Source organism: Cydia pomonella, chromosome 20, assembly GCF_033807575.1.
Source record: "Cydia pomonella isolate Wapato2018A chromosome 20, ilCydPomo1, whole genome shotgun sequence".
Lineage (NCBI taxonomy): Eukaryota > Metazoa > Arthropoda > Insecta > Lepidoptera > Tortricidae > Cydia > Cydia pomonella.
Window position 1 is genome coordinate 6,060,781 of NC_084722.1, and position 25,655 is coordinate 6,086,435.

The following is a 25,655-nucleotide window of genomic DNA, read 5'->3' on the forward strand; positions in this document are numbered from 1 at the left end:
TAAACAAACAAACAATAAAATAACAAACATAATATAACTTACTATGTACTTAAACTAAAGGTATAAAAATTGGCCCAAATCGCCGTCAATGGTGCCCAGAAGGCTGGCCCTATCTCCCCGCTGTATGACGATACTTATATGTTGTGCAGTATAGTGGCCAGCCCTCTGATCGCCCGAGGCCTCTATTAGGCGCGTCGACAAATCTTTAATACAGCCGATGCGCACTTGGCCCCCATGGTTTCAACGCCAAACGCCTCAAACATGTACTCGTAGCTGCTTCCTAGTGCGGCATATTTGCGGCGCGTCGAGGATGCCGCTGCGCCAGCGGCAACTTTGGTGCTCGGGACATGGGACGGTGCCAGGGTATCAACATCAACGCATCAGTGTCAGTTTTGTAACGATAATTATTAAGCATTAAGTTTGTATGGCGATACTTACGCGCAAATTGTTTAAAACTTATAACTTTATTATTCTCCGTCTTATACCTACCTAAATCTTCTCGCAAGTTTCGTATAGCGCGCAATAATTATCTTTTATTTCCTTCTAATTACCGTTTTTTCTTGGCTTACACCTTATTCAACTAAGCTAAATCTTCGCTTTTGAAATAACTCCTAGAGTAAAACCACCACACCACTTGGACCCCGTAGAGTAAAATCAAACGTTGAAAAACCACTTCGCAACTTAATTTAAACTTTTTTGCATTTTCAAATATAAGCTTATAAAAAAACACCTTAAGCCGGTAGAATGTTCGGAAAACGACTGCGAATCATCATTTCCCACTCATGCCCAATATACTAGTCATACCGACTTTTCTCGTTTGACTGTGCTACTACTAATCTTAATGAGAATTCTAAGGGCCGGTTACTTAATCAATCGACCTACTTAATATTAGTATCTAATCTACGTAGTAACGTGGTATGGCCGTATATATTACCGTGATATTTACTTTTCACCACAACAGCTGGTAAAGGCTCTTTTGATGATTTACAAACTCATGAGAAAGTTGCTTTTTATCCACATGTGGAGCAAAGTAATCAGATGCAAATTTTGAGTTGTTTCCTTATGTTAAGCTGGTAGAATTGACTTTTAAATTATTATTTTTATTTGGATTGAATTTGTTTTTATTTTTTCGATATTTCATCGTTAGTATTTTCCTCGCGTTGGTGTGGTGAAAATGTTTGTGTTTCACTTGGAGGCAAAGTTAGTTTAACCCTCGTGCCTTGAAACGAAACCCTCGCAACGCTCAAGATTCCACCTCTCGAATTTGTTTTGGAATCTTTCGCTAGCTCGGTTATCAATATTAGCACGAGCGGTTAAACAACAACTTTGGATTGGAAAATTGGATAAAATTTGGCTAGTTTCGACTATATCGAATCAAAACGAAATCAAGATCGAAATCACAACTAGTCTCGAAAGATGTGTGTTACGAAAAACCACCCGTCCTTTCCGAAAATAATCTGAAATCCGTTGCGTTACGAAAATACCGTACATTTTTGGAACCCAGGGGATATTTTTAGGGCATACAATTACGGTGATATTGCGCCTATATTGCACAGGTTAGGGGACTTTATATAGATAATTCCCAATCCACCAAATATTATAAAAAACTGCCACCACAAATTAAAAATCGATCCTGTAACGCAATGTATCAAGGAAACTAAAAGTTAATTTGTCCACTTCCCGAGTAATGCTGGTGCAGTAGTCATCCGCATGTCGCCTTTAGATTGTGTCTAACTATAAGACTTCCATACAATAACAAAAATTAATAAACGTATAGTAAACACCCCTATAATGGAACAAGCACCAGTAATGGGATGGTATAGACAAATGCTATAAAACAAGTATTTACTAATGTAAGAAAAACTCTTCTTCACATATCAACAATATACTTATTGATCACAATATTCCGTTACAATCCAAAATCAAACACTTATACAATTTGTAGCACACAATGGTCAATGGTAATCGAATGCCCGTTAACCGCCATGCCAGACCCCTTTATCTTTTTTTTTTTTTTTTTTTTTTTTTTTTTTATGGAGGATAGGCAGGCGTTTGACCACGATCACACCTGATGGTAAGTGATGATGCGGTCTACGGTGGAGCACGCTTGCCTATGAGAAACCTATTTACTCTAGCCTTGAAGAGATTCAGATTGTACTCATACGGAAACACAGACTCGGGCAGGGCATTCCACTCCTTGGCAGTTCGCATAAGGAATGTTGAAGCGAAACGCTTCGTGCGTATTTGTGGAATACCTACCATGAAGCGATGCCGAAGTGCCGATTGTCTGGTAGTCCGATGGTGAAATGGGGACGGAGGAATAAGGTTGTGCAATTCCTCAGCACACTCTCCGAAATGTATCCTATAAAAGATCGTTAGGCTGGCAACCTTGCGTCGATGCTCCAGACTTTGAAGTCGAGCATTCGTCAGATCGTCGTCATTAATAATTCTCTTGGCCCTCCTCTCGACTGACTCGAGCGCCTCAAGCTGGTATTTGGCTGAACCATCCCACAGATGAGAACAGTATTCCACACACGATCGGACTTGTGCTTGGTAAAGGTCGAGCAGCTGCCTAGGTGTAAAATACTGCCTCACCTTGTTGAGGATGCCCAGCTTTTTTGCTGCTAACTGTGCTTTCGACTCGATGTGCGGGCCGAAGTTGAGTTTCGAAGTCAGCGAGATTCCGAGAAGCTCAAGATGGTCGGTTATCGGAAGGGATACATTTCGGAAAGTAGGAGTCAGATGGAATGGACTCCGTTTAGCGGAGATAAGACACGCCTGGGTCTTACTAGCATTGAACGAGACCAAATTGGCTTCACCCCAATCGGACACTGCCTTCAGTGACACGTTCATGCGTTCGACCATAGCCTCTCTGAGTGACTGTATTTGGGCTCCACTAGCTCGTGAATTGGGTATGTAGCTTTCAACAACCGTAGTATCATCTGCATATCCGAACGTACCTGGTTTCAGCAGGTCGTTTATGTGGAGCAGGAAAAGGGTCGCTGAAAGCACGGACCCTTGAGGGACTCCGGCATTGATTGCCAATTGATCGGACGAGCAGCCATTAATGACAACCCGAATCGATCGATCCCTCAGAAAGTCTGATACCCAGTCACAAAGACTAGGGGGTAGACCGAAGGACGGTAGCTTGCTAATAAGGCCCTCGTGCCAGACCCTGTCGAAAGCCTTCGATATATCTAGAGAGACAGCTAAAGCCTCTCCATTCTTCTCGATGGCCTCACTCCAGATGTGCGTGGCATACGCTAAAAGATCTCCGGTAGACCTGCCTCGGCGGAACCCGTACTGCCGGTCACTGAGCAGGTCGTTCGCTTCTAGGTATGCCAGGAGTCGATTATTAAGTACACGTTCCATACTCTTACAGAGTATGGAAGTGACCGAAATCGGTCTATAGTTGGCAGGGTCAGCCCGGCTACCTTTTTTCGGTACTGGTTGCACATTAGCAAGCTTCCAAGACTTCGGAACCTGACCGGTAGCCATTGAGAGACGGAAGAGGCGCGTCAATATGGGACATAGCTCAGGTGCACAGGTTTTAAGTACTATGGCTGAAATACCGTCAGGACCACTTGCTTTGTTCACGTCCAGGTTTTGCAACACTTTGCGAACCTCCGTTTGGCGTATGCGTATGTCCGACATAGAGGTCTCGCAAACTAGTGGACTAGGAGGTTTTGCGCCAGTTGCATCTAGACGTGAAGATTCAGCGAAGATGGAAGCAAATAAATTCGCTTTCTCTTCAGCTGTGTGGGCAAGTGACCCATCTGGTTTCAGCAGTGGGGGTAGTGAGGGGCGGCAGAAGTTCGATTCGATTGATTTCGCTAGGGTCCAAAACGCTTTACTACCTGTAGGGTGTGCAGCTAGTTTGTTTCCTGTCCGGCGTATATGGTCAAATCGAGCCTTCCGTAGAGCCTTTTTACTGGACTTGGTTGCCCTATTATAGGCTCTCTTCTTATCTGGTATGTCACTAGCTTTGCGGTTTCGAGCATCAGCCCAGGCAAGGAAGGCCTCGTGTTTCCGTGCTTCAGCACGTCGGCACTCGGCTCCAAACCAGGGTTGTGCTTTGCTAGATGTGCTTGCATCGGAAAAAGGAATAAAGAATTCCATACCTTGGCGCAGCACATCTGTTATAGCATCCGCGCATGCTGAGGGATCACCCGAAGAGAAGCATAAGGGCTGCCATGGATAGGATGCAAAAAACGAGCGCATCCCATCCCAGTCTGCCGACTTATATCGCCATATCCGCCTAGTGCCTGTTGGGCTAAGGTCGGGTGGGGAGTATACCGACACAGACTTCACTAGACAGTGGTCAGAGCTACCTAAAGGTGACGACACTGACACTGCGTAGTGATCCGGGTCGGTAGTCAGCAGAAGGTCCAGGCAATTGGCTGTTTGGCCGTCAACATCGGGAACCCTCGTCGCCCCTTGGACCAGCTGAGTGAGGTTTAATGTCAGAGCGAGTTTTCGCATCTCTCTCCCAGCATGGTCAGTGTGCTGGTATGGGAATAGCCACTCTTGGTGGTGCGCATTAAAATCCCCCAGCAACACTAGTTGGGCAGTTGGGTATTTATGCTGAGCGGCTTCCGCCGCCTCACTTAGATACTCTGTGAGCCTGGTGGTCTCCCGATCTCCGCTGTGCGACCGGTAAATACAGCCATAGAGAATCTTCTCTACGCCTGTATCCACCAGTACCCATAGGGTGGAAAAGTTGGGGTCTTCAAAGCATCGGAGACGCCGACAGCAAATGTCGTCGCGGGCGTACACGCACACACCAGCACGGGGCTTAAAATTGTGCTCCAGAGAGTACCCTGGGTAGCAAAGGTACGCCACGTCAGCCGGACATCTTATCTGCGTCTCCGAGAGAAATAAGAGGGCGGGTTTTTCAGTCTCAAGGTGGTGGTGGACTGCATTGAGATTTGAGTGCAATCCTCGAATGTTTGAGAGGTGCACTTTTAGTGAGAGGGAGTGCAGCCGCTGTTTACCGTTTCTCTTGTTTCTCTTTGCCATATTTTATTTTAAGTAGGAATAGGTATGGAGGAAGACGGTAGTGAATTTAGGCTATGAGCCGCTTACCCTTAAGACGTACACTGCGTGACCACACCAGAGGCGTACTAGCCTGGAGACTGCGGGGACGCCCGAGCCCCCCCAAGGTTGTCCATAGGGCCCTCTCGTCCGGTCGCCAACCGGCACTATGGCGCAACCCGGGATTTTTCGCTAGTTGGCGGGGCAGCCTTTCCCAAGGGGCTAGCTTGGTACTTGGGCCCCCTACTAACTGCGGTCGGCCAGCGGTGAACCGTGCCTCGGATCCCGCTACCCTCCGCGACTAGCAGCCCAGTGCGGGGAAAACAGTGTACGTCAGACCGGCTTGCAAGCTACAAGCAACCAATTCGACCCGTCCTCACTTGTGGCAACACCGACCTTCGTGCCGGAACACGGCTAGGCCATTTGGCGACACGGCTTAGATCGGTGGGTGGTCATAAGCCTCGGCCGAAGCCTACCACCATTAATTGTCACCTGATTAGCACCACCCGGGGACCACGTGTAGGGATTCGTATTACAGGGTATCCTCCTACGGACGTGGGTGACTCAGCCCCCAAATCTTTCTTCAAATACCTTCCATTTTACAAATGTCGGCTATCTGCAGTAACTTTACTTTTAAATTTTGTATATTATAGATTGACAATGATTATTCAACTCTTTATTTCATTAAATCATTTTCGAATAATTAACTATCAGTTTTTTAGTAAATTAATTAAATTAAATTAAAAATATTTATTTCGGACTTTTGTTAGTGTAATACACACAATACACTTACAACAACAACACTGTACAATTTACTTTACAACTAGTGTTAGTCACATACATTACTTAAACCTAAACCTAATATCTCCGGGGAGAGGCGCGCACTGGGGCATGCATCTTATCCCAATAACGCATTATCGGGCAATCTACCCGTTCAGCAAGTGAGCTCAAAATGCTGTTGGTGCTACCCAGAACTCTTCGCATCAATGATGATATTCTGGTGCGTAAAATTGCTTGGAACCCCGGCACGCCCGCCGCCGCGAACATGCCGGACGCACTGCAATAGCGAGGGTGCCCCATCAGCATCCTGAACGCATTGTTGTATTGAACTTTCAATACATTGACGGCCCTCTGAGAATAGCTAATCCACAGAGCACACGAGTAGAAGGATTGGCAGAATGCCTTTAAGCGCTGACAACATTTTACCATAAACAAGAGCCAAAAAGCTGCCGAAGTTTAAATTTCATTGATATGTATAAGTTTGAAAATTAATGACGCCATACATCCCAGCATCACTGGAGCAAAAAAAACTATACTTTTAATTAGTTAATAATATTGAAACCAATTGCAGTAGCTTTCATTAAATACATAAAAACATAGAGGAAGAATTGGACATTTCGAAATTGTACAGATGTCGGTAATTATCAAAAATACTCCAATTTTTCTCTTAAATGTCCCATGATTGGTGCCGTTAACATAATTAGTTATTACAGCTACTGACAGGTGCAACTGGCCCTTAATGGATACTAATACGTTAAGCCGCTGTTATTTAAATTACTTTCGTTAATGAGTTAATAAAGCGCCAAGTGTAATTGGGATGGTTGGATTTTTCGTAGTGTTATTCGATTCTGACGTCTATAATGGATTGCACGTCTCGTCGCCGACGATTAAGCGACTAGATAGAACGATAGATAGAATACTCTATTGATTGCATAACTCAGAAAAAATAGAGCTTCAGGAAAGACAATCTATTAACCCATTCATTGCCGAAGACGCGAATTCGCGTCCTATGTATGTGTAATCGTAATGCCGAGGACGCGATTTCGCGTCCTCGAGTTATTTGTTTTTTTTTTGCTAGAAAACAACTGTACTTAAATGCTGATACCAAAATGTTACTTTATTTATGAAGGATAATATTATACTGTTGCTGGTTTTTGGATTCAGTGCATCTGTAATTTTCATAATTCTTATCTCGGATGCCGAAGACGCGAATTCGCGTCCCATGTTATGTGTAATCGTTATGCCGAGGACGCGATTTCGCGTCCTCGAGTTGTATTTTTTTTTGCTAGAAAACAACTGTACTTAAATGCTGATACCAAAATGTTACTTTATTTATGAAGGATAATATTATACTGTTGCTGGTTTTTAGATTCAGTGCATTTGTAATTTTCATAATTCTTATCTCGGATGCCGAAGACGCGAATTCACGTCCGATCGTAATTCCGGGGTCGCGAACTCTACTAAGTAGCAAACCAATTTGCATAATGAGAACTCTATTCTATGTGCTATATATACGTACGAACGTTATATACTAATAATCATTGTGAAAATATATAAATATATATATATTCCGTCAAACGGTCGTAAATGCAACCCTGCATAATGTGGTTATAAAAAATTAACAAGAAATTGTTCAAGTTTGTTATTGATTTTGTAACTCTGCCTACCGCAATTCGGGCCTAAAGGCACAAGATTATGTATGTGTAGTGTATGTTATAATTATAACGTAATAATACTTATAATGTATGCACGTATTATAAATAAATAACTATACATAAAGAAAAGGTTTCCAACCAGTGATGTTTTTAAATATTGATACTAATTTGCAAAAACATGATATTAGTCTAATTACTAATAATATATACCTATATCTATCTATTATCAATAACTGAACTGCTAAATATTTCATAAAACAATATCAAAACACTTAACATTTTTGTCCATTATCTAAACACTTGCTTTAAACACTTTCTTTAACTTTTATAATCTTACTAAAAACCATTAAAAACTCATATACGTCTGAAGTATACGGCCGTGACGTCTATACTGAATACGTTTTCGACAAAAACTGTTTTTAGGCGCAAAAATTTCACTTACGATGCCGAAAACGCGAAATTGCGTCCTTGACAACGTAATGCCGCGGACGCGAATTCGCGCCCTTGAAATAGGTTAACCTAATGCCGCGGACGCGAACTCGCGTCCATGAAATGTTAACGTAATGCCGCGGACGCGAATTCGCGTCGTCGCGTGGAAGGCGGCGGCACTGCGTGATGAGTAAAAATATGAGGCGTCGGCAATGAATGGGTTAAAGACAGAGGCAGACAACAGGCGGTTTGTCGTTAAAAAGCTATTTCTTCCAACCTTCCAACCAACCTTTACGACTAATTATCAACTGTTTAAATAAAAACGTAACGCGAATATACTTAAAATGTAGATTTCTCTTTGATAAGATAACAAAAGTACATAAGTAAATAAAAACCGGTCATGTGCGAGTTTGTTTAACTCGTGGACTGAGGGTTCTGTACAAACTTTCAGTTATCTCATGCAACTATTAAACACGAAAGATTTTTGACCACAGAGCCTTTTCTGTACTTAACAGCTCCATATCGGCATATCGGCTAGGGCTTGCAATTCGAATATGCGACCTGTTTTGATATTCGAATATTCGGCCGCTCAGTTTTCGAATATTCGAATATTATTTATTACTTGAAATACATCAATCGTCCGCTATACTAAGGTTTCGTGAGATTACAGCTAAACCTAACTCGATTCCAAAGAAAACAAAATCAAAAATTATCAAAATTTCCCTGATTTGATCAGACAACGTCCGTTCAGGTCTACCCCTTCCATCTCCGTCTCCTACTTCTCCCTTATATGTACACTCTATTAGCCTTCTTTCACTCGTTCTTTCCACGTGTCGAAACCATCTCGAATCGGCTAACTCATTTGCGCCGCCTAATGTATGTGAGTTGGGTTTTCAGGTAGACATAATTCTTTATCATGTGAACCGATTTGTTTGTCGTTATAGTAATCGTATAGTATTTTTATCTTTTTTATCTTTTATTACACTGTCTTAAAATGTCAACTGTCTACTTCTAATGGTTGTTGAGATAGAGCCGGCTGACAGACAGGCGGACGAACGGCCAGGCAATCTAACCAGCGTTTTAATAGCATTTGGGTTGTTACCCCTCAAGCACGGAACCCTAAAAAATAATCCTACATTATGCTTGTATTACATAACGGCTGTGAATAAAAGGTTACATACATCAATTGCGGTCTCATTGTAAGTTTCCAGCGAGAGTTTTTAAAGGTATGTGCCTAAATAGGATAAGGCGGAGGGGCTGTGTTTTTAATTTCCTCCTTACTTATTAATTAATATATTTATTTTATTTTATAAAAAAAATTATGTTCTTTTGTTCTTTCAATCATTTGCTTATTAATTCCACACGGTCGCCTTGCGAACGGGAGCCGGTCAAAGGGTCGCTAGAACAGCAGGTTTCCGTTCCAAGCAACATCGCCGTTACAAATGTACGTCAAAATTCAGTGTTGCCAGGCGTACGATAATTGACGTACACGTACGATAATTTGGGCTCCGGTACGTTGTACAATCCAAAGAGCATTATCGTACGCAAAAGTACGATAATTTCAGCCCTTAGACAATGACACCAAAAAAGTCTAGTTTTTGAAGCAAAGTATGACACTTTCCTTGCGAAATAGGCTACAATTAACACCTTTTGGGTGTTCGGCTCCTTCGTTTACGTCAAACATATCGTAATTTCCTGTAAACCGTTTGGATCTATCACAACAATACATTATATTTAACTGTTTTTTGCGCAATTTAGACGAAAATTGCGTTTTTGTTTGATAATACATTGGACATGTAAGCTTATTTTTCCAGAAATTTAGGGAGTAGTGCCTTTTTGATAGGCGTACGATAATTTTTTCATCGGTACGATAATTTTGACACTCAAATACGATAATTCTCTTCCGCTCACCTGGCAACACTGGTCAAAATAAATATAAATCTAGTTTTATAATCGACATTTCTAGTTCAGTTTAAATGTAAAACCTGGACTCGCCCACTGAGGGTTCCGTAAAGTTATTTTTTATTTTATACAAATTTAGGGTTTCAGATTTTCCCCTGTACTTGTAGTAATAAGACGATATTACTTGCCAAATTTTATAGTTCTAGGTCAACGGGAAGTACCCTATAAATTTTGATTCCCTTGATGGCTCGTCTACACGATGGGCCATCATACTGGCCCACTAAGATGGACCAGTGTGCAGAGAGGGTAGTAGTGTCGGATGGCTTATGGCGTGGCGGGATGGCGATGGGATGTCCACGGTGTCGGTTTTTTGTTCGTACATCATAGGCAGTGGGCTAGCGATCGTGCATACGCATCTACTCATGGCCCATTCCATAGTGCGTTCTCTCACAACCATCGCATGGCCATCTCGCTGGTCCAGAGCTGGGCTATCGTGCAGAGGAGCCATGAGAGTGTCGAAATATACATTTTTGCGGCATAAATGGCTGTATTTTATTTACGTTAACTTAGAAGTTTGATTTTTCACAGCTTCAAGCAGTTTTGGCCGAAAGTTAATAAGAAATGAAAATATTGAAAATAAACCATTACAAATTAAACCGTAAAAACCTAAAGCGTAGGGGCATAGCTATGGTTAATATACTATACTTACATCAATTTATGTAAAAAAGGTTTTCCAAAATGTGAATATCCAGAGAAGAAAATAGGGACTACGTTTGTACGGAGAATCGGCCGTCCTCTTTTCTTTTAATGCCTTGCGGCATTCTCTACCAGTCAAACACTGGGCCAAACAGAGATTTCCTTTTGAGGTACGGAACCTTAAAAATATCAAATATTAATACAGTTCGAGACAAAATATTTTTTTTTACATTTTAAATATTGCTAATGAAGTTTTGATATTGCGTGGAACGACGAGTGTTAGCAACTTTGGTTATACTTGGTTTAAAGGCCGGTCAGAAACCTATGTCTATAGCGTAATATTTACCCTTTTTTACTCGTCGACTTTAATGGTTGAATTAAGCTTTCGTATACCACACTGTAATTGCGTAGGTAATTTTCATGTGTGGGCTCCCAACTCAATTATAAGATTCATTACTATAACAAATAGATCAGTCACGTTACGCCGCGCTCGCATAGAAAAGACTAAACGGGCACGGGCCACGGGGCAAGAGTCGCTCGTTTGTCTTTTGTACTACATTTTTGTCTACTGAGATACTTACCAATTTTTTTATTCATTAAATGATTATTTAGGTTTCATAGTAAAAAAAGTATTATTTTAGATGACTTGTAGAAAAAGTATTGCTATACAATAGTGACTCAGCAAGCTTCGTTGCCTAAACACGGTACTCGACTGAAAAGCTCTCTATAATATCACGATTGTATAATAGTACATTACGATACAAGTGCGAAAAATAGGAAATTCAAAACGAGTGGCGATAAATTAAAACACGACCGAAGGGAGTGTTTTAAATCGACACGAGTTTAGATATTACCTATTCGCACATGTATCGTACAACGTTTTACAGTACATATGGCCCTTTAAATGTACGACACAGTAACGTAATAAGCTAATTTTCGCACTAGTGCTATAAAGTAGCACCATATGTACTGTAAAATACTATTGCGTGCAGAATGTATCCGTCAAGAAGAGTGAACGACTCTGTGCACTGGTTCGTGGGCGAGCTGACGTCCAGGGTGGTCGCGGAGTCGGGGACACCCTCCGACATACACCATCTCGGGAAAATCCTGCTGCAGAGCTTTAAGGATGACCCGGATTTCGTGTCGCAGGTAATTTTTATATTTACAAAGAAAATGTGTGTAATAATAAATAAATATTAAGTAATAATGTTTATAGGCAAAAAATGCAAGATAAGAACTAACTTTGCGTTTCTTTTCCATAGAATTGTAGAATAAATTTAAATAACTTAAAAAGACAATCTCTTTTTGTGAAGCCCTATTTTAACTTTACTTAGAATCTACTTCACCTAAAGCGCGTCCGCTAGCTGGCGCGGTTGCACAGGGCGGGTGAGCGGTGAAAAATATTATGAGCAACGCTAACTGGCTAAAAGTAAATTTACTGCCATCTTTCGACACATGATTAAAACTTTTAGAACGCCATTTGACTTTGATCCTTATTCTTTCAGTTTCACTGATCTTATGTGTTAAATTTCTTAAATATCAAAAAGTGGCGCCATCTAAGAAATCAAAGGCCAAAGGTATAGCGACATCATTTCGAGCGATGGCGCCATAACCTTTAGGTTGTGCCTGGTAAAATGGTGCCAGTTTTTGTTATTTAACACATATCGGTGAAAGAATAAGGATCAACAAAAGATTTTAATCATGTGTCGAAAGATGGCAGTAAATTTACTTGGCTACAAAGTTTTCTTTGACAATAAGCTAGTGGGCGTCCTAAGAATCAATCTATTCTTAATAAGGACTAATAAAGGTTTAATGTAGATCGACGGGGCGACGGGTGAATCAGAAACCAATGGTTCAGTCCTCGAGAGGTCAGTTCGCTGCGCCATCGCCCTCAAGAGCCTGGGTCTCCAGCGCGGTGACGTCATCACCCTCATGGCTCCGAACCACATCGACCTGGCCATACCGTTCTACGCGGCCCTCTACCTGGGAGTCATTGTGTCTGCTATTGACATGACCTTGGTTGTTAGTGAGTATTGCCAATTTATGGCCAGTTTGGCCTAATTTGGGCGTCACCCGAACTAGGCGAGCTGTACCTACCTATGTGGCTTTTTGGACCTGCAATTGCGTTTCTTCAAAACAGTGAAACAATTAAAACTTAAAGAGTTTAGTTATTTTTGTATGATTTGTTGTATTTTACTTTTATATTCATATTATAAAATGCCTAATCTAAGACACAATATAAATAAAGATAATAATTTGAGTTACCTGTAAAGTGGCAAGTAGCAACCATATCACAACATTTGTTCATTAATAAAATATTTTAGTGTAGCTACACGTTCAAGTTATCGTTATCGTTATGTTTACTGTCGTGTTTACATCTATTTAGTGTAATCATAAGATTCACATATTTTAAGAATAAGGCGAACTCAAATAATTGAATTAGTTAGCTCTTGAGACACTCCCTAACACTCTTCCATATTAGTGCGACTGTGACAATAGCGTTTCGTTCGCCACGGAGCGTGAACGATATGCACGTTGGTTACGCGGGCTAGTTTCGTGATGGAACCGCATGCAACCAATAACCCGACTCCTTTTCTGACACTGCCATGCGCCTGGCTCGTTCGTAGTAGTTTGGGGAATTATAAATAAATATTATAGGATGTGTACAAACACACAAATTGACTAAGTCGCACGGTAAGCCAAGAAGGCTTGTGCTGTTGGTACTCAGACAACGATATATACCTATAATATACAAATACTTAAATACATAGAAAACATCCATGACTCAGGAGGAACAAATATCTGTGCTCATCACACAAACAAATGCCCTTACCGGGATTCGAACCCAGGTCCATCGGCTTCATAGGCAGGGTCACTACTAGGGAATGCTAACCGGTTAACCGGTTAACCGGTTACCCGGTAATTTGACCAATATTACAGTCGGTAAAATACCGGTAATTTCCAGCCGTAACCGGGAATTTACCGAACGTTGTATAGGCAAATAAAAATGTAACAACCTGTTGAATTAGCCCATATATGTCTTCGTACTTACAAAAAAAAACAATTACTACGGTTTACGATTACGAAGAGACACTTAAAATACTTACTTTTCTGCATCTTATGATCTCGTCGGAGTAGGAACTAGGAAGCAATGTTTTGTGACAAATGAGTGGTCGCTAATCCCTCGCCCTTTCCCTTCACGCCACCCCTACCCGACCCGCCTTACTATGTTCAGTGTCCTTTGTTTTAGTCTGTAGTGTCCGACAAGTGTGAAATGCGAAAGAACATTTTCTACAGCTGGTTACTTGTGTTCAAGATATCGTTCACGAATGTCTAAGCAACGTTCTAATTAATCGCCTAGATATTTAACAAACGCAATTATTTTATATATAATTAACAGAATGATCTGATGATGACATGTTCCTGATTCCAACTCCTATCTTAAGAGCCCGGTAACGATTTTAGAGCAAAAATTTTAAATTGATAGATTTAGTCGTTGGAATTGTACACCTTTTGTTACGTAATATCTAAATAACAAGTATTGGTTTCTATTAGCACATTTTTTCATCTTGCCTTTTAATAATGAGGTCGCAAGCGTGCGTCCCCGGTAATAGGTGACGAGAAGGGATAGTTTTTAAAAATTCATATAAATTATGGTAGTAAATTATACAAAATGATGTATAAGAACAGTTTCAGCAAATGTTGTAGATTGTTTAAGTATCAAAATTACGTTGAAATTAAGTCAATTTTCAGAGAAATTGTCACTTGTTTTGAAGTAATTTCTGGAGAAAATTGATTTCGTCTAACTTTCATTTACACTACTTCAAATTTATAGTAACAAAAATGTAGTTTATTAAAGTTGAAGTACAGGATATGTGTAATACAAAATTACCATTTTTAGCAGTCCAAACTTAACGAAATTTACAAATAAGATCGACAAAATCACTGCTTTTCGCGCGTTTACCTAAACGTCCATCAGAAAAAAAATCATTACTAATTAAGTAAGTCTGTTTAAAAAAAAAAAGTTATAATGAAAGATAACAAGACGTGCTAAAAGAAACCAGTACTTGTTATTTTTAATACTTAACAAAAGGTGTACAATTTCATGCGCTTAATCTATAAATTTAACATTTTTGCGACTAAAATCGATAACGGCCTCTTAAAGTGCAATTTTAAAGTAACTAGTGTTAAAATGATATGAAATTAATCTTGCTGTTTAATTTTTTTTTTCTTATATTTACTAGATTTTAATGAATGTTGATTACGGTTTTAGTTACTTTAATAACAATATTATATTGATAGATGTGTATATGCAAACTTGTATGACATTTAAATGACGACTGTCACTCTTTACTTATAATTTTTGTTACCCTTTGATTACTGCGATTTTTAAAGAATTAAAAAAGTTTGATGTTGCTTATTTAATGTACAAGTTCATTTCGCTTTTAAATGATACATGTTTGATTTTTTATTTAATATGATTAGTAAATATATCTTGTTTAATGTTTATAGTTTATTTTCATTATTTTGTTTTGTCGATGTTTCTATAACGTGCTGTTGATTACTTTTAAAGGTTACTGACGAAAATAAGGACAATCAATAATAATGCAAAACCAATGTTTTTTATTTCATAAACGTATAACCGGTAATTTACCGGTTAACCGGTTAGTGGGACCTCGCGTCGGTAAATTACCGGTAATGAAAAACGCCCGGTTATTGCATTCCCTAGTCACTACCCACACTAGGCCAGACCGGTCAAATTATGCAAGAGAAGCTGGAGATTTCTTTTAACATTAATAACGCCCCACGCCGCTTGACTTGCCGGAACCTGATCGACGGAAGCCCCCCAAGCAAATTCCGCGAGTTTGAGAAAACAAATTGGAGTGAGTAGAAGTTTTACATACAAAACTTCTAAACGAGCCATTTTCTTTTTGAAACAGCAACGAAAACTAGTACGTAATGTACAATTGTACATGATACTATCCCTCGTTTAGCCTATTCTGAAAGAATGGTAACTACGAACCCTACACTGGGCATGACCCGACATACTCTTGGCCAATTTTTATTTTATTAAAACGCTTATTAAATAACGAGTAACATTTTTCTCTAGACGAACTCCAAAGCAACTTTGAAGTGTCCAGACCTAAGGTGGTGTTCTGTCAGAGTGACCGAGCGCAGGACGTTCAGCAAGCTCTAAAAAGAATCGAATCCGATGCCTTGACAGTCACTTTCGGTAAAGGTGGTTCGTGCAGCTTCATCGACTTTTTGGAGAAATATGGAGGACAATGTTCCGTTGAAAAGTTCAAGTGAGTTACCTATTTAATTTACACTGATTTCACCACAAGTTAAAATGTTTTTAGCAAACAATACCGCAAACACAAACGGGACCTGGTCTGGTATCTTCATATTCATATTTATTTCGTAAATGCATGATACATAACACGTCAACACATCATCAACACGACTGACTGTGACTGTGAGAGACAGGACCAGTTTCTAGAAGCTGGTGAGCTTAAAATTAGATTAATATAAAAAACTGTTTTCACAGGCCAACGGACTTCGATCCTGAAGATACAATCGCCACCCTGGTCGCTACCAGCGGGACCACCGGATTGCCCAAATGTGCTGCCGCCACTCATAAGAATCTTGCTGTCACGGGACCATACCTATGGTCAGTGCTAAAAAAATACTGCGATTTTTATCGACGCAAAATCTTGGCTTAAGTCCCAAGAAGATCATTAAAGAATCACTCTCATATAATTTAAATTATTTTTTTAGAAAGCGACACTATATTTGTCAAATAACTACTTCTAAACCAAGCATGTTATTTTTTTGGTGTGTTTATGAAAGAAATTAAGTACCTATTTGATTTTTTATTTATAATAACAAATATGGCATGATTAAATAAGGAAACATTAATAATTTATCTAGTATTGTAGGTCATTTAAATCAAATCAAATAAAATAACATTACTTTCAATGACATTCAAATTACATTAAATCAAATCAGGGAAAATTAAATTAAACTATTTATCAAATAAAATACTAATTTGCATATTGAGTAGGTAATTGAGTGAAGCCTTGTATAATAATAATTCAGTTTCTCCATAACTCATTTATTTTTGCCACTCAGTTACTGTAATTCATAAATACCTATCTTATTATTAATTGTGTTGTAGATATATGCAGATTGTGGGATTACTCTATCTTTACACCTCCGCGAAGTGAGCATAGGTTTAAATTAAATATTTCTGTATACCTAATTGAAAAGTAGCTCTTAACACATACAATTTCCTCATTGAAAAATGGTCACTAATTTCATAAAGTTCGCTAGTTGGAAATCTGACCGGCTTGAGATACATAATTTTGAACAGCCAGCGCTGCGCTCTTTCAACTTCTATAGGTCAACTTACTTTTTATTGCCTTTCCCTTTTATTACTGTTGATGATAGAGAAGTTTTTGTGTGCGATGAGTATTTTTAATAACCAAATTAATCTTCTTATTTTATAATAATGTGTATATTCTATGACAGACGCTAACATTATAGGTATGTACTGTTTTTGCATTCACATTGACTATCGTGTTGGAGACATGTGTGTATTGTTAATTTGAGATTGTTTCCCGGTTGGTTACTGTTATATTTGCTGAAGCATATATAATTAGTTTTATTGATATTAAGCGTTAGGAGGTTCTCAGCCAGGTGGCTGCCCTATTCAGCTCAGCCTCTGCAATTTCAAAAACTGACTTCCAAGATCAACCTTCGAAAACAATGGCAGTATCATCAGCGCAAGAGAAAATGTGTCCATGTTTAATTTTAAGGTTACTCAAGTTATTGATATAAATTAAGAACAGTGTGGGGCCAAGTACGCTTCCCTGTGGGACGCCAAATGTTATATCAGTTTTGTGGCTTACGAAGTCCTTTATTTTTACTTTCTGAGTTCGTCCATGTAAGTAGTCACTCGGTAACTTTAGCGGAAGTCCTCTTATTCCTATGCATTTCGATTTGTGTACAAGACAGGGACGAGACACAGTATAATATGCCTTTCTTAAATCAAGAAACATTGCTATACATTTGTTACCACTGTCTAATTTATCTGTAATTAAGTTAGTCAAAGCAAGGATTGCATCTTCTGTGGATCCGACAAGGAAGCCATATTGATAGTCAGAAAGAATGTTGAATTTATTTAGATATGATATAAGTCGTTTATTAATAAGGAACTTTATTTACATAATAGATATATAGAGGTATTACTATAAATAGCTTATATCTAAGATATAGGCTCTTGAGGCATTGTACCAAGGATGCTGGCGGCATTTCCTCGTTGTACTCGTATCGCAGTGCTGATACGTTATGCGTTGTGCTCTTCGGTCACCAGCTACGTCAACCAGACGCTTCGCGATTTCTGCAAAAAAATAATTAGTTATTCAACTTTAGGAATGGCGGGAAGCACAGAAATAGGTCTACAATTATTTGAATCATCTATCTCACCACTCTTGTATACAGGCGTAACAAGACTGTTTAAGTGGGGCTGGGAAAATTCCAGTATAGGATCAGAGGTTAGCCAAGTGGCTAACCTCTGATCCCATACTGAAATAAGATGGTTAATAAAAAGATAGAAGAAGATAGTAATATAATAATACATTCTGTCCTTACGTTTATAATAATCTAAAAATCTAAAAAAAATCAAACCACCCCTTTGTTTACTATAGGTATGACTAATATACATCAAATTGTATCAACATAGTGTGCGCTGTTGTCGTAAAAGAAACTTATTTTTTATTCCACTCAGCAGGACTGGTTACGGTGGGAATGTATTTATCAAACGCGCATGTAAACTTTTTAATGAGAATCAAAAACTTAATGATTTAGACATTTTTAACTGTTCACTAACACAACTTAAGAATGCATTTAAATATTGATTATAACTGGAATTTGTTATTTGCTTAAATTTAATGTACTACGAGACTACGATGTATATGTAACTTATTTTCTGCAGACTTATCAAATCACTGATTTACATATTTCAAGTATTTGTTATTATAAAATACAGATTTAAGTATTTTTGTTTTTTGCAATAGCCACGAACCTGTTTATATTTTATTTCTACATATGAAACTATAGGTCTATTTATTGTCTATAAGTTTTGATCAAAAATTGTGTATGACTGTTTGTTTCTAAATAAATAGAAAAAAAAAAAAAAAAACATATTTTCCATAATACTAAAATCCTACTGCTTGGGACGCAATACTATTTACTTTTCAACCACCTAAGGTTCTAGTTTATTGTTTACTATAGATATTTGTCATTGTCAAAAAACCCCGCTTTACAGTTTACCCCCATGCGGCATGCACCTTCCTACACGATCCGAAAATACGAAGCTGGCAATGTTTCATTTACATAACTCGCTTCTTGTTGTACCTATGTCATATTTTTAGGACTCGGTACACCAAATTCCCAACTCCAACGAAGTTGGCACTGATAGCATCACCATTGCAATGGCTGACGGCGCAATGGATGGTCCTGATGTCTCCAGTAACGCGTATTACTAGACTGCAATCATCTCAATCTTTAACGCAGCGGCACACATATTATCTCATCAACACTTACAAGGTATGTCTGATGAAATACTGTATATAAGTTGCTTTTTCAAACTTAACTGCCTGGCCACGACATTGCCTGACTTGCGATAGCGACGGCGACGAGCGACGAGCGATCGAAATAAAACCAATGCGAAGAATAAATCGTGCCCGTGCCACAAGCCATCGCTACTGGAGAATTTACTCGAGCGACTGGCGACGGCTATGAGCGACGCGACGGGCGACGGGTACAAATTACGGGCGTGCGATTATGTACAAAAGTAGATAAGTAAAAGACATTACTTATGTACGTAGTTTTGTTTTTACTAACTTGAGAAACAGCTTTTGTGGATTGCTCAATTCTTTTTGATCCAAATGATTTGTGTAAATATTCGTCCAAATGTTGGAGTGTATACTTAAAATATGAATGTTTCTACATTCATTCTACTCGTAGTGTATTTATATATTTTTTTTTGGTTTTTTTTTTTCTAAATATGAACTGCTTTCGAGGCACTGAAGACATTATTTTTAAATTCATACAGACATTCGCTCGAAACCGCCAACGCTACAGCATTGTATGTAATGTACATTACGTACCTGTATGTACTTACGTACCCGTACCATTAGTACCTGGCATGCGCGTCGCTTCGCTCTACCTACTTAGCCTGTCGCACCGCCCATCGCTAACACCAATGTCGTGGCGGACGTTAGAGAATAAATATACGCTCTCTTGCTTGTATGGCTTTTTTATTGTATAATGGTATGGAACCCTCTATTAATTATGCGTATAAGGTTTCAAAATCAGAATTTGTAACTTAACGTTGGGTGTCTTTACAGGAGATTAATGAACCTAACTGCTGTGTATAAAGTGTAAACCCATTTACCTACGTTGTTGCAGCCAACCTTCGTTATGATGAGTCCAACGTTCATGACCACTTTGCTGATACCAGAAGAAGGATCAGAACAGTGCGATTTCAGCTGTTTTGAGACCATCGCGATGGGAGGAGGGAAAGTGCCAGTGGAGCTCGTCCAAGGGGTTAAGGTAAAGGTCGTAAGAACCGAAAGGTTTATGCGTTGTTTTGTAGCCTGTGACAGCAATATTTCCCACGTATCTAAGTATCCCTGTGTAACTATACTATTGCGAAATAACAGACAGTTCTGCCGAGATATCACTAGGTACGTTTAATATTATACAGGAGCTAAAATGAAAACGACATTTTTTTATACTACATCGGTGGCAAACAAGCATACGGCCCGCCTGATGGTAAACAGTTTCCGTAGCCTATGTACGCCAGCAACTCCAGAGGAGTTACATGCGCGTTGCCGATCCTAACCCCCTCCCACCCCTCGTTGAGCTCTGAGAACATAAATTTCTGATCGGTCAGGATATTCAGGTCAGGATATTCCTTAGGTATAAGTACTCCTATAAAATTTATTGCTGTGATGATAACGGGTAAGAACTAGTATTTGTAATATGTACGTCGCTCAGACTCAGTCAAAAAGGAAGAGCTTCACTCCTTCTGTTCTATCGACCTTCTGTAAGTGGAGTATGTGTACAAAAAAGACGAATCACCTTGTAAATTATCTTCCCTTTTGACGACCGGTCTAGCCTAGTGGGTAGTGATCCTGCCTATGAAGCCGATGGTCCCAGATTCGAATCCGGGTAAGGGCATTTATTTGCGTGATGAGCACAGATATTTGTTCCTGAGTCATGGGTGTTTTCTATGTATTTAAGTATTTATATATTATATTTATATTGTGTGTCATAATTAGAATTAAAGCACTCGGAGAGCAAGGTAACAGTTGTGTATTTTACGGCAAACTGTCATATTTATTTTCAAAACTACCTACATTGACCAATCAAGCCGTACTGTGGGCAGAAGGGGGAAGCTCCAGCGTTCGGGGGTGCTCGGCTCCTGAGAGGACGATTCACGCTAAAACGGTCCGGGTCCAAGCCAAGGCCAGTGGGGTGATACTGGAGCACTGGACCTTTCGGGCGCTCTCGGCTCAGTATTGCTACGAGCAATTATTAGATTTATTATTAGTTGGCAAAACTTGACGTCCCTATGCGTGCACAGCCACAGGCCACAGATAAGAAAATGACTTGAATTTTGACATACCTGAACCAGAATAGCCGAAAGGGAAAGTGCCATACATTAGAAAAGGACCATGATTCGACCCTGAATCGCTGTCAAACTTCGGTTTTGTTGGAAGTTTCTTTTCTGTACGGTACTACTTTTACTTATTCTGTGCTGTGGGGTTTAGTTAATTTGTGTAAGAACGTCCAATATTTATTTATTTTATTACTACATATTTATTATTCCCTTATATTCTTCCCCACATTGACCTTACAGGCTTACACGTATTTAACCTAGCCCCTCAAATAATACGTGATACGGTACCACTGAATAGTTATAGTATAATTTCATATTTACTAAACAAGACATTGATTAATGGGTATTTCGTCTTTTTTCAGAAACTAACACCTAACACAGAAGTATTTATCGGTTTTGGAATAAGCGAGGCATCAACATCGGTATTCGTAAACGACGTGACGAGTGACAGAAATTCAACCCTTGGCACCGTTGGAAAACCCATGGGCTGCTGGCAGTACAGAGTAAGCCTACTCGTTTAAGCCTTAGGCCTTAACCTGATTTGGAAGTAAGGCTAGGGTCTCCAAACTTTTTAATCCGAGGGCCACCGGCAAGATCCGGCATCCTTTTCGCGGGCCGGATTGTAAAGATTTTGGCTATCGAGCTTCCTCCTCCTCGCGGACTGTAGTTTGGAAAAGAAAAATTGTATCGGGTTGACAGATGCTACGAAAAGTCACGTGACTTTTTCATAAATTATTTAAATATCGATTGGCATTTCATATCAAAGATAACAATCATCTTGGCTGCGGCTGGGACCCCTGCAGCACGAGTAAGGAATTGATTCGGTGCGACGTACTGCTACCTGATTGACGCTGATGCTGGTGAGGGACAATTATGAAGAAATTCCAAGTTTTGTATCAATACGATATTACTCTCCAATAAGTTAGGCAATAATTGTAATCGCGTACCCATATGTAAAATAAAGATGAAATTGCCTCTGACAATTCCGAGGCTGTCCCCAAGAAAGACTTGCTTAAAGTAGACATGACATGGACATCAATGTCTACAAGCGCAAGTTTATATTTCCCACAATTTATATTTTACCCACAAAGTCGGGGTTTTCAACCGACGATCTAAAGATGTGCGTTTATCTCTATCTGTGTTATTTCCATTCGCGAATCGAAAAGCCCTTGGAAGTTATTTTTAAGTACACCAATTTAAACGATTATTTTATTAACCATTATTTAAACTAAAATGGGACTTAAACACCTTTAACCTTTTGACCGCCAAAGACATCATATCACGCGCGCGGCTACAGCCCAATATCAACCTTCATGCGTACCGACAAGGTTCACGATTACGCGCCGCGTGCGATAGGCGTGGCGTTCAAAAGGTAATTTTTTTTAACACCGCTAAAAGTAAGTAGTGCACGTAATAAAGTCCCGTTTTAGTTTCAACAGTTGGTACATTCCGCCTTCGATTTACAGTTGATAGATGTCCAGACCCAAGAGGACATCAGCGAAGCATACAAAAATGGAGAAATATGGTTGAAAGGTCCTGGACTTGTTAAAGGCTACTACAGAAACCCAGAGGCAACGGCAGAGGCGTTCACCAAAGACGGTTGGTTCAAGACTGGCGATATGGTGTACAGGGATGAAAACTACAACTTCTTCTACGTAGAACGAATTAAATTGCTGCTTAAGTATATGAACCATCAGGTAAATATTAAACACCAACTTTGATGAAACTTCGGATCGATGCGGATCGCTTAATGTTGCTAATGTTTAGAGGTTTTTAACCTTTTAACAACACTTAGCCATACTTCACGACAAGGGCGTCACTAGCTGATTAGCTGGGAGGGGGGGGGGGGGGGAGGGCAGTTCATATGGCCGATGGCCAAGGGGGTGGGAGGGTCATAAATAGTTAGAAATTTTGTTCTCTGGCAGGGGGCAGCTTGGCTGACAAATTACATGTTTTTTTATAAAAAAACGTCTATGACTAAGGAACGACTACCTTTCTATGTTCTCATACAAATAAAAGGGCAGACAGGGGTTTGAACCCAGGACAACTGATTAGTTTTAGCCGTAGAGTCCGTCTATGCTAAGCCTACACCAACTTGGTAATGCCAAAGCCTATATCAGTGGCCATACGAGTATAAACACAATATCTCATAGAGTTTTGATGTTGTAATGGCGCTTACACACTTGCAAATACAGTGCAGCACATTTAAGTAGTTCACTGTTTCTGGCGATACGGATTCGCGACTTACCCATTGACAGCAAATGTTTCCATCATGTTCTTCATAAATCTATAGTCCGGCGGACTGTTAATCAGTGGGCGCCTTTACATGCATGTAATAAATAAAAAATTAGATATTTCTTTAAAAAAAAAAGTAAAAACTCCAGTAACCTAGGTCTGCTTGGCACAGATCTCTCCACTAGAACTGGAGGCTACAATCCGTCAACACCCGGGGGTGTTGGACGTCGCCGTGACCGGTATACCGGACAAGCGTGGGGAGCTACCGGTCGCTTGCGTGGTGCGGCGGCCAGGGCATGATGTCAATGCCGAGGAGATCAAACAGCTGGTCAAAGGTAAAGGAACTGAATAACAGAATACTTACACGCATTTATAACAATTAACACGTATAGTAGGCGCTCGGCATGTATTAGCGCGGGCAAGATGCATAAGAACTAAATAAGATGATTCAAATATCATTCTATGTCAGTGTAAGTTCGAATTGGCCTGACGGGCGAATGATAACAAGAAAATATTATTAAGATATACTGGGTGTGGCCAATAACACGAGCAATAAATTTAACTGTAGGCTGTACTTCACAAACTTACCAACATTTGTTCAGTGATTTTTGAAAATTATGAATTCTTTCGACTTCCTATTTTCATACAAATTAAATATTACCTTCAATGTACGCTGTCAATAGTGTAATTGACGTTGCTTGTCACGCTTTAAACATAACAAATTCGCAATACATTGCGTCTTACAATAAAATTTTAAACAATATTTATTTATTTTATTTATATATTTATTTATTAGGGTTGGCACAACTTGACGTCCCTATACGTGCACGACCACAGATAATGACTTGAATTTTGACAATCCTAAATGGCCGAAAGGGATAGTGCCATACATTAGAATAATTCGTCCCTGAATCGCTGCCAAACTTCGGTTTTGTAGGAAGTGTTATTTCTGTACGGTAGTAAGTACTATTATTTATTCTGTGTCGCGACGTTTATCGCATAAAACAACCGCGCGCTTTTTTTAAATGATTTTTTTTTAATAGGGTTAGGTTGCTTACTACATAGGTCACAAAGATTCATTAAATTGTACTACATGTGTAAACTATGAATATTGTTTTTGATTAGAAACAACAAGAGTGAGCTTACTTACTAAATGTGGCATGTACGACCGGGCTGGCCTGGAGGGTTAGTGACCCTGCCTATGAAGCCGATGGTCCTGGGTTCGAATCCCGGTAAGGGCATTTATTTATGCGATGAGCACAGATATTTGCTCCTAAATCATGGGCGTTTTATATGTATTTTTTAAGTACCTATTTATATATTATATATACTGTTGTCTGAGTAGGTACCTACAACTTGCCACAACACAAGCCTGCTTGAGCTTACCGTGAGATTTAATCAAATTGTGTAAGAATGCCCTTATAATATCTATTTAATTATTTTATACTTTATATATTTATGTATGTAAATTTGTCGGACTTTACAGAAAATTTGACGGACTCGAAACAGCTAAGAGGAGGAGTATTATTCTTGGACGCCATTCCACAAACAGCAACCACGAAGATCCACCGAAGAAAACTCAAGGAAATAGCCTTGAAAATGCTAGCGGATCCAGAAATAACAAACAATTCTCTTTCACACTAGCAGGCATTCATAGAGGATGATTCACGCTAAAACGGTCCGAGTCCGTTCCAAGACCAGTGGGGTGACACTGGACCTTTCGGCTCAGCATTGCTACGAGCAATTATTAAGGTTGGCAAAATTTGGCGTTCCTTTGCATGCACCACCACAAATAAGATTTTTTTTTATGGTAGAGGAGGCAAACGAGCAGACGGATCACCTGATGGTAAGCGATTACCGCCGCCCATGGACACCTGCAACACCAGAGGGGTTGTAAGTGCGCTGCCGGCCTTTAAGATGGGAGTACGCTCTTTTCTTGATGACTTGAATTTTGACAACCCTAAATAGCCGGAAGGGATAACACATACATTAGGAAGGAACAACATGATTCGTCCCTGAATCGCTGTCAAACTTCGGTTTTTGTAGGAAGTGTCATTTCTGTATGGTAGTATTTAACCGGTAGTAGTACCCGCTCGGCGCGTTCTCTGTCCGTAGTCGCTTTCCTCTACAAAGCGGGAAAACGCTGGGGTCGAATACGAGCGTAGCGCTACGAAAACGTTGGTAGCGAATGTGTTAATAATATTTATAAGTAATTATTTATTCTGTGCAAAGGC

General features: G+C 39.7%; 1 protein-coding gene across 1 annotated transcript; it reads left to right on the forward strand.

The window, feature by feature from the left end:
- Nucleotides 1–10,957: 10,957 nt before the first annotated feature.
- On the forward strand, nt 10,958–25,139 carry LOC133528915 (luciferin 4-monooxygenase-like). Its single transcript, XM_061866418.1, has 10 exons — nt 10,958–11,645; nt 12,315–12,522; nt 15,607–15,802; nt 16,045–16,167; nt 18,932–19,106; nt 19,971–20,114; nt 21,549–21,689; nt 22,653–22,883; nt 23,594–23,756; nt 24,908–25,139. The coding sequence occupies exons 1-10, from the start codon at nt 11,490–11,492 to the stop codon at nt 25,063–25,065; spliced, it is 1,695 nt and encodes a 564-aa protein (XP_061722402.1). The 5' UTR covers nt 10,958–11,489; the 3' UTR covers nt 25,066–25,139.
- The last annotated feature ends 516 nt before the right edge of the window (nt 25,140–25,655 follow it).

Coding starts and splice junctions, on each gene's coding strand:
- LOC133528915 (XM_061866418.1), top strand. CDS start 11,490: ATGTATCCGTCAAGAAGAGTGAACGACTCTGTGCACTGGTTCGTGGGC. Junction 11,646..12,314: donor ACCCGGATTTCGTGTCGCAG/GTAATTTTTATA, acceptor GGTTTAATGTAG/ATCGACGGGGCGACGGGTGA. Junction 15,803..16,044: donor TGTTCCGTTGAAAAGTTCAA/GTGAGTTACCTA, acceptor CTGTTTTCACAG/GCCAACGGACTTCGATCCTG.